This window comes from Molothrus ater, chromosome 7 (assembly GCF_012460135.2).
Source record: "Molothrus ater isolate BHLD 08-10-18 breed brown headed cowbird chromosome 7, BPBGC_Mater_1.1, whole genome shotgun sequence".
In the NCBI taxonomy this organism is placed as follows: domain Eukaryota; kingdom Metazoa; phylum Chordata; class Aves; order Passeriformes; family Icteridae; genus Molothrus; species Molothrus ater.
In genome coordinates, this window is record NC_050484.2 from 4,804,177 (window position 1) to 4,813,813 (window position 9,637).

Consider the following 9,637-nt stretch of genomic DNA (forward strand, 5'->3'; position numbering starts at 1 on the left):
CCTGCTCCTGAGCACTGTGATGCTGCCTGTCCCAGTGTGAGTGTCTCCTGGGGCCACCAGTGCTGGCCCTGCCTCTCATCCTTTCCTTCCAAGGCCACTTCCCATGGCATTTGCTCTTTGGTAATCAGCAGTCTTGCCTGTGGGTCCAGCAAGTTTTCTTTTCAGTATTTGTTTTCCTGCAAGCCTCCTGTTGGGAACAAACTTTTCTGCATTGTCAGGAACAACATAACCTTCAGCATTTCCTGCCTGCCTGTTGAGCTAAGTTTGCACATCATGGGCTGGTTTTTGCTTCCTCCAGACATAAAAATCTACCTATTTCTTCAGGGAATGTCCATGGGCTTTGCAGCTGGGGGTTCCTTTCTCCCCTAATCAGGGGTTTGAGGCATTTCCTAACTTTGGGGTGAATGTGCCAGTAAGTCTGGTCCTGGTCTTTTTGTGGCTTCTTTTCCAGAAACCTGTCAGTTTTGCTGTCTTTTGGACATCTTTAATCTCCCTCCAGTCTCTGCCACTATCACCAATTGTAACTGTAGGACTTGTACTCCTGCCTTGATCCACAATATCTGTTGTTGAGCTGCTATTTGAGAGAATCTCTACAGCAGAGGTTTAGTTGCTATAGCAGTAGAAAAAGATGGCATTTAGGTAGCAGTGCAGAAGGTTACATTAAACTCAGTATACAAATCATTATGTCACTCCCCTGGGGTAGCAAATATGCTCCCACAAAGGCACAAACTTCTTCAGAAGTTTATATAGATCTGTAGCTACCTGCTCCATACCTTTAGAACATCATGGTCTCAGCTCCTTACCTGGTGTAGTTGCACTTATCTGGCAGCATATTCTTGGGTTAGAAGGAAGAAAAAAGCTTTCTCTGTTCCTGCCTTTTCCAATGAGCAATTGAGACATTCCTGTGAAGTCTGTGGTCAAATTGATGTCACTTCCACCCACTGAGTTCTGGGTTAGTACCCTCCCAGCTAGCAGGAAACACGCCTGTCCTTCCTTTGTACCAAGGTGAAATTCCACACACAGGAGAACTCTCCTGCAAGGATATTTAATTAAACCATTTGGAGAATAACTAATAAAGGCAGCAAGGGCACTCTGTCCCTTGAGCATCCACTGTTCATTGCTGTTTTCAGCTTGGTGTCTGGGGGGAGTGAAGAATTTCACAGTGATTTGCATTCAGGGCTTCAAGGAGCTTGCATGGAATCAGTGGATTTCTTGTTTAGTTTTCAGATCCCATAAAGATGAATTGTCTTGTGTTTTTAGTGTATTTTGCTGAAGGGACTTGAAGGTTTCTCTCAGAAGCTCATGGGCTAATGTCTGAATTAGTAGCCCACTCAGTACTTTTATGTTTGGCATGACTCTCAATCCTGTGTGATTCATCCTCTGGCCAGGAAATAACTTGATTTAACAATGCAGCAGCTTTGCCTCCTGCTGTGGCCCACTCTTCTGTATCATCTGTCAGCCACTGGCTGGATTGAGGGGGAGAGATGTCAGACAGAGAAAAATGCTAATGGTCCTGTTTGTGTAAATCATCCTTTGCCAATTCCCCCCTTTCTTTTGGGATCATGTTAATTATAATTAGTTTGGATGTTTTTCAGAGTACTGAGAAAAGGTGATTGATCATAATTCTTCAACTTCCTCTATTTCTGAGCTGAGTTACATTTGCTACTGAGTAAGCTTGTAAAAAGACATGAGGAAACATTGCACCATTACCTGCACTCATGCTCTGACACTCTTGAAATATTCCTCCATGTGCTAAAGTCAAGGCAAGCTTCAACAGGTCATTCAGATAACACAAGGGAAGGCAGAATCTACTTTCTGCTTTTACATAAAATGCTGTTTTTCTCTACTTCACTACCTAGTAGCCTAGGGTGGTGTTGGAAATTATTTAAATTTTTTTTGTGGTACTACATAATAGTTTCTTTGCTTCTCTATCTTCTGCATGGCTAAATTTAAAACTTCAGAGTTGTCCTTGTGTCAAGCAGTAGTCAGGGATTTCTGCCACTAGATAACTTTTTTCTTCTTCCTCTTCATTGTCTTTGTTGTCTTATTCTTTGTCTTCTTCACTTACGCAACAACCCATGTCCATGCAATAAACCTGCACCCAGCATTTACTGAGTTACAAATAAATGTGAGGTCCCCAGTTTGTCATGCTCCACGTGAGCCACACTTCCAGGGATGGGAACAGAGCAGCACTTTCTGGGAATCAGGCCTATTCATTGTGCCTTTGAGAACAAAAAGCTTACCTTTTATGGCTGCTTTTTTGCTGCTGGAAATTTTGCCTTATAAGAACAACATTGGCAATGCAAAAGTTAATCTGCTATCTATGTCTGCTCTATTACTTGCTCTAAAAATACTTTCTGGAAATAGAACATTTGAGTTTCCTGGTTTGCATGTATGAATTTGCAGTGTTATTGCTTTAAGGCATGGGAGGGTGTGGCACAGGTTTTCCTGTTTTGTTTTGGTTTTAATTTGTTTTGTCCAGGTCAAAGCTTCTGGAAAGGCTCAGTTGTAGCTTTCAAGTTTATTTCATAGTTGTTTCAGTAATAAAAAATTGTTTGGAGTAATTCCTTGTGCAATTAGTTTTGCATAAGTGTTTTCATGGCCTATGACTCAGAGCTTCCTGTGGAGCCAAAGAGTGAAACACAGATTTTGTTGTTTTGAGAACCTTTCAGAAATATTCCTGGTGCTATTCGACATGATTGCACAGTGTGTTGCAGTGTCATGGGGGAATCCAAAGCTTAGTTTTCTGTGAGTGAAATCATCAGACGTGCCTCACAAACAGGCCTTTTCTCTCAACATCCCTGCCAGATCCATCCACTGAGGAATGACACTTCTTTTGTCCTTTTTCAAACTAACCTTAGTGAGGAAAAACAACCACATTTCTCCTGTTACAGAACTTTAAATTAATCTAAAGTTGTTGGAGGAAATGCTGGGAGTGGCAGAGGCTGTAGTGAACCAAGTAGAGACCTTTTATTCTGATGTCATGACATTTTTATCCATAGAACAGATAATAATTTTTAAATAAGAGAATGTGCTGTTTAAAAGAATAGGGTGGAACTCTTTTTAAACAAACAAGTGGTTAAATATGCTATCACCAGCTATGGAAAACAAGCAAGGCTTATTTCTGTATTTTTCAAAACTCTTCACTTGGAGAGGAACATGGACTTTGATTTTTGAATGGAAACTTGTTAAAAATGAAATCTCTTCCCAGCATGAAAAGTTTTGGCAATTTGCTAAGAAAAGTATTTTCAAATTCCTAAGTTTTTCTTTCTAAATTATCTTTTGTTGCCACTTCAAAGGAAATCTGAGCACAGAAAAACCCTGAATCTCCCCCAAGGGAATAACACTTTTGTAGTTCATAAAATTCTCACTTTCATGCTATACATCATTGACCTTGGGAAGACAGAATGTGAACTGAGATGTAGCCCTGCTTGGATGCTCTCCAAGTGACAGAGCTGGTGAATTTCAGAGAGAGGACGAAGCCCATTAAGTTCACTTGCATGAAAGGAAACCAGCAGCTAACAAAGTGGTTTGTGTTTAACATAAATAAATAAAAGCAATGAAGGAGCCTTCAGCAAGGAGTGATGAGATGAGCAAACTAAGCAGCCTGTTTGCCTGAAGCTTCCTGGTGAGTGCTGGGCTGAGGAGGACCTGGGCAGCCACAGTTCTGTGTCTGATTCCAATCAAAATGAAGCCTTTGGGATCACACTGGTTGGTTGTGATTCTTTGCCATTGTACCCCTAGTGGCTGTGAACAACCTCAGTGCTGAGAGACTTGATATGGGGATGGCTTCCACAGAAACACAGCAAGTGGAGCCCTGCCAGGGTCTCTATGGCACTACTTGGCACTGCAGGGAGCACAGTGCATTTGCTTCTCTATTTTGTAGGCTCAGTTGGAAGATAAATGGTGTTACTTGTACAACACCACTGAGGTTTTTGCTTTAGAAAAAAAAAAAGGCAGTTTATTTTCATGACCCCCCCCCCCAATTATTAGTATAATTCTTGTCTAGGACTGATCTGGCAGTGCAGCTTCACAGCTCCTATGACCAGGAATTGTTCTTTCCAAGAATTTCTCCACTTTTGAGTTGGGACTAGCTGGCATAAAATCCATGGCTGCAGCACTCAAATGCTGCTGCCAACCTCAGCTTTTTAGGTGAACTTTGAATGTTTTGGAGCACTTTGAAACAACAGTGAGCTGTACTGGAGGGATCCAGCCAAGAACTCCCCCTGCCATCAGGGGAGTGAGGGGGAGGAGCAGCAAAGTGCTCCTCAGCCAGCCCTGGCTGAGGAACAAACTTCTGGTGTGCTGCCATCACAGAGAAACACGGATGGTACTTTCACAGTGAAAGTCAGGGTGCAATCTTTTACCTAAAAATCTGGCTCTTGTTTTACTAGAGCAGGTAAAGTACTTGCATTAGGATTGGTTTAAGCTGCACTTGGGATCATGCAAACCACTGGGTAAGAAATAGGATCTTCAAAGCAGAAGCCATTTTCTGCTTGGTTTCACAGCAGGAATGTGGCACCTCAGGTTCACTGAGTTCCTCTCTGTGCAGTTATCAAAGCCCTTGGTGATCTCAAACTTATTTCTTAGGGCTTAAAGAGCACTGGGCAAATCCTGCTGCCTCCTAGCTTCCTTCTAAAGCAGCCTCTGGAAACTGTTGGAATTTTTACTTGTCTTTATTATGTACTTTTAGCACTGCCTTGATTTGCAAATGAATACTCGTCCTCTAAATTTTCTTCCTCTCACCACAGAGAAAACTGTGTTAGTTGCATGGCAGGGGTATAACTTCTATATCCATTCAGATCAACCACAGACATGTGAAGAAATAAAGCTGAAATGACAGCACCCCATACACCAGAGCTCTCATAAAGTGAATGCGTGTAAATGTGCCTTTGTAGTGAAAGCACTTGTTTGTTGAATGGACCTTTGCAGAATGATGTATAATACTGCTATGTACAATGCTGGCTGGTGTTGTTTCAGTGATGCTGACACTGACAGCTCTCCTGTGTCTCCCCACAGGTAGAAGACCTGTCAGACAAAGCCTTTGCCCTGCGCCACACCAAGTACGAGGAGCGGGAGCGCGCCAGGTGGTCGCTGTGGGAGCAGAGCCGCTGGCCCAGGAGGAACAGCAGGCAGGTGTATTGGCTTTGATCAGAGCCTTCTATTGAACCTGGTGGGGTTGTGCTACAGCAGTGCCAGAAATGCTGGCACAGGAGTTTGGAAATGAGGGCATTCATTAATTGACTCATCAGGGACAGTAGCAGGTATGTTGAACTTCGTGGGTGGTAGGGGAAGGCAGTGCTGAGGCATGCATACTTAAAAATTGGGCATGTTAGTGACCTGGTATTACCAAACAAATCTCTTCCTCCTTCTCTGAACAGAGAGCTCTGCTAGACTGTGCCACTCCCAGTTACTATGGTTTCAGCCACCCAGTGTGTACCTTCACTCACCTGACTCAGATGAAACTCCACGGTGTTCAGAGATGTGTTACTGAAGGGTCCTGGGCTGTGCCAGGGGCCTTACACTTTGAACCATTCACACAATGACTTTCTTTCTCACAGGCTTGCCATCTGGTGCAGAACTCATCAGATTTAAATATAACCACTAAAAGTCTTGCACAGAGTAGTAGTGTATATCAGAGTAAGCATTGTAAAGCTGCATCTGCAGTTTGGCCCTGCAAAAATGGTTCCTATAAATCACTTTACACTCTGCCAGGGCAAAAAGCAGCCTATAAATGTTGGAATAACTTTTTCTGGTGTTTATCATATGCTTGTGTCTACTCTTGTCTGAAAGTGAACCATGACACTAGGAATAAATAGTCAAAGATAGCTTTTTTTAATGCAGGATAAAAATAGAGCTAAGCCATATTGAGGAACTGTATTTTAAGCAATTTTGAACATAAAATGTCCCAACATTAGAAAGTATACTGAAAAAATAAGAAGTACTGCATGTACCTTAATTTTGAAACTGAACTCTTTGGTAAAATCTTAGTGCTGCTTGAATTCAGAAGTAAAGTGCTCACTGACATGAGCAAGGTCAGGATTCCACCTGGCATTTCAGATGCAGGCCACTCTTTTATACCTAGTTTAAATTTCTATTAAAAGTGAGGTCAAAATTTTTAATCTTACTACATTTTTGATTGCCTTGCACTTGAGTCCAGAGCAGAAGTGGTAAGGGGGAGTCCAAGAACTTGTCTCTTGAGTTGCACTTGGCACAGTGCTGACAGTGCAGCTTGGACCCCATGGTCTCCTGTGGGAGAGTGGAACAGCCTGTGGCTCACTGATTTCTTTAGTCCAAAATCACAGTTCTGGTGAGCATGTGGAGCAAGATACAATCACTAGCTGTCTGCAGCCACAGTGTGCCTGTCCCACTCATTTTATCCACTTAGCTCCTCCACATAGTGCTTTGCTTTGGCCCCAGCCAACAGATGTGGCAATATGTCAAGAACCACACCCGTTTTCCTCTGCTCTTTTGGTTTAAGCAAGCAGAATGGAGGTACCATGTATAGAGAAACTTAACACTTTGTAAAGAAAATGTGAACTGCTCATGGCAGTGTAAAAGGTCAGGGAGTATCTTTTAAAACTCATTTCTAATTCTGCACTAGATCTTACAGCAAAAATGCTGATGCTCGACACAGCCAGGACGTGGTGCAGAAAGACCATTGCACTGCTGACCCTGCTCCTGAGCCAGCTTCAGAAACCCACAGCTCTGTGTGTTCAGGGATGGCACCACTCTGCAGGGAGAGCCAGGAAGAGAAGGTGGGTGAGCTTCCAACAGCTTCTAGCTCTGATCAGTTCTGCAGTGATAACAAAGAAACAAGAAGATATTCTCCTGTCTCACTGATCAGAATCTCAGGCTGTCAAACTAGTTAATGTGCACTGAACATAGCACTCCTGTTTAGAACTACATTGCTGTGCTTTGTAAATTAACCCCAGATCTGTCAACAAGTTTCATTGCTCAGTACACATGGCACATTTTTTTTGAGGCAAATATAGAAGGACTGGGTTCAGGTTGGGGTTTTTTTCAGGGGTGTTGGCCAAGATTCCAGACAGGCCTGGTGATTAGGGGGTCAGGCATCCTGATGGTCTGAAAAGAGTTTCCTTGCCTGTTCAAGGGTAGGTCTATTATTACTTCAAACCCTTATGCAGCCTGCTTACATCTTGGTGCCTGGCAGTGTTGTATTCTTCATCTGAAGGGCCCTGCAAACACTGTAAAGAAAGACACTCGTTTGTTACTTGATAGCACATGATTCTGCACACAGTTAATCAGTTCAGACTCAACTGAAATCCCTTTTTATCCTCTATACTCTTTTTTCACCCTCACTCCTACTCTTCTCCTTCCTTTCAGTCTGGGCTGTGGGAACTTCGAGTTTTTCCACTAAATGATGAAGAGGTAGAAGCTTTACTGTACCAAGATCAAGTAACGAATCAGACTGAAATGTCAAGTGCAACTTTCCCCAGCAACTCTTCCTGCACTCCAGGCACACCCACTGCTGTGCCAGACAATGGCTGTGCACCAAGAAAACAATCTACCCAAGAGTCAGAAGACTGCAAAAGCATTTGCCTGGGAAGCAACAGTACAAGGAAACAAAGGTGACAGGGAATAATGTGGTTCATTAAGAAAGCCAATTAAGGTGGAGAGAAGTGTAAGGTAAAATCTCTCGTTCACACAGCATATGACAGCACAATTCAAAACCTTTATGTTAGCTGCGTATAATATATTTTCTTTCTTGCTTTGTAACAGGCAGGATAAATCCCAAAGACAACACTTTCTTCTTCCTGAACCCCAAGAGAAAGTAATTATTTCAAGCTGGAAGTCTAATATTCCCAATGTCGGGAGTGGGCGCACATAAATTGCTGGCACCATTCACTTTCTGTTGTCATATTGCCACATTTGTCAATAATCATCCTTTTCTGTTTGTTTGTTTTCAAATGCATATCTGGTTCTCGTGGACTCTGGTGCAGCAGGAGATGCTGTTTACCTTATCCAACAACTTCAACTGAACACAGAAAAACTACTTGAAAGTAGTGGGGATAAGCATTAGCTTCAGATTATTCTCCTGTGTGGCATGACCATAGGGCAAAAACCTGTCTCTAACTGCACGTGTGAGGTCAGGGGAGGTGAGAACCAGCACTTCAAACCAGGGCATCTGGAAGCCTTGCATCCAGCTTGTCATGGCTCTCAGTAGTGCCTGGGCATGTCTCATGGTGAAATTCTCAAGCAATAAGGCAGAAGTAGCCACTGCATTGCCACAGTCCGAGTGACTGACACAGGGGAAAGCAGGATCTCTGCTTCGGGCCTGTGGGGAGGGAGAGACAGGAGGAGAGAGGGGTGGAGCCAAATCAGTGACACAGCCCATGGCATGTTGTGGTTTGGATCATCTTATTTCCTTAGTCCTTCAGTAGCTAATGAGGCTCATAATACTTTGCTTTAATATGTTAAAGTCTTGTTCCAATTTCTGTACAGTGCCTTGTAAGAGTCTCATAAGTATGCCAACATTTGGTGACTAGCTGGAAAGGAAAAGATGATTGATGTCTTGAAGAGCAATAGAAAAAAAGCCCCAAAGCTTTCCATTGTGATTCTGGATAGATTTCTCATTTCCCAATGCATGCACAGTGAGAAAACAAAAGCAAGTTGTTTAAACTTGCATCTGAATAGCATAGCTTGGAATGTATCTGCAATCCCAAGAGGTATTAACAAAGATTAAACATTGAATGTAGGTGTTATCCATCAACAGGCAGTTTTTCTGTGTAGGACAGTTGAAGGCAATTTAATAGGAGTCTCTGTTTTTTGTGCAGTTTTCTTCCATGTGTAATATCTGGAATGGCACTGGACAGACGACCCAGTTTTAGTGTCAATTTTTTTTTTTTTTTGTCAAAATGACAGGAAATACACACTGGGCATATGAAAACAGTTCAGTAAAGTTTCAACACTACATCCTATTGCTACATTGTAGTTTATTGCACATTCTGATTATTTTTTTAAACACTTTTTTAACACTGGTTTGTCTTAAACTTGAATCTTGCCTCAATGTCTGATACAATAATCTTTGATGCAAGGTTGGTTTTTTAATTAAAAGTTATTTCTATATATGTTGTATATAGTCTGAATTTGATGACTTTTTAGAAGTGAAGAAGTAGCAGCAATACTTCCTCTTGGCATAGAGCTCTGCTTGGCCTGCAGACCCACTGCAGCTTTGCTGTGGTACTGATGCTGCACTTTTGCTGTGAGGCCAAGGGCCCTCTCAGTGCCTCAGTACAAGGTGTGTGCTGCCCTCTCTCTTGCCCTGCATGTGCACCTGCTTCCAGGAAGAACTTTCTCAAAGGTCAGTGTCTCAGATGTTTTGCAGGTCTTTTCCACACCCCTGTGTACTCCTTAGGAAGCCTGATCTGACCAGCTGTCACCCAGCTTTGTTGTCAGGTATGGGTTTCCTGTCTTGTCTGATCCCTGGGGCAGAGGGAGGAACTCCTGACTTTAAGAGAGGGGACAGCCCAAGTGACCAGCCAGCCAGGCCAGCTGCCTTCCTTTTCCTGAAAGTGCTGTCAGGAAGTGGAAATACAATCCAGTCTGTTACAGGAGGGTTTTTCTTTACTGGAGGGTGGAAACAGAAGGGTGTTAAAAGGAAGCCAAGGACCCC

The 9,637-nt window shown here is 42.9% G+C and overlaps 1 protein-coding gene across 5 annotated transcripts in view; it reads left to right on the forward strand.

The window, feature by feature from the left end:
* The window catches only part of KANSL1L (KAT8 regulatory NSL complex subunit 1 like), a 62,669-nt gene extending 53,579 nt beyond the window's left edge, over positions 1-9,090 (forward strand). For 4 of the 5 annotated variants that reach the window (XM_036387286.2, XM_036387288.2, XM_036387287.2 and 1 more), the window contains exons 13-15: positions 5,020-5,132; positions 6,605-6,758; positions 7,348-9,090. In XM_036387286.2, coding sequence (XP_036243179.1) covers positions 5,020-5,132; positions 6,605-6,758; positions 7,348-7,596 — 516 coding nt within the window. In that variant the 3' untranslated portion in view covers positions 7,597-9,090. The remainder of the gene's footprint in view (positions 1-5,019; positions 5,133-6,604; positions 6,759-7,347) is intronic. The other variant, XR_004980572.2, reaches the window with a different exon arrangement.
* Positions 9,091-9,637: the final 547 nt, after the last annotated feature.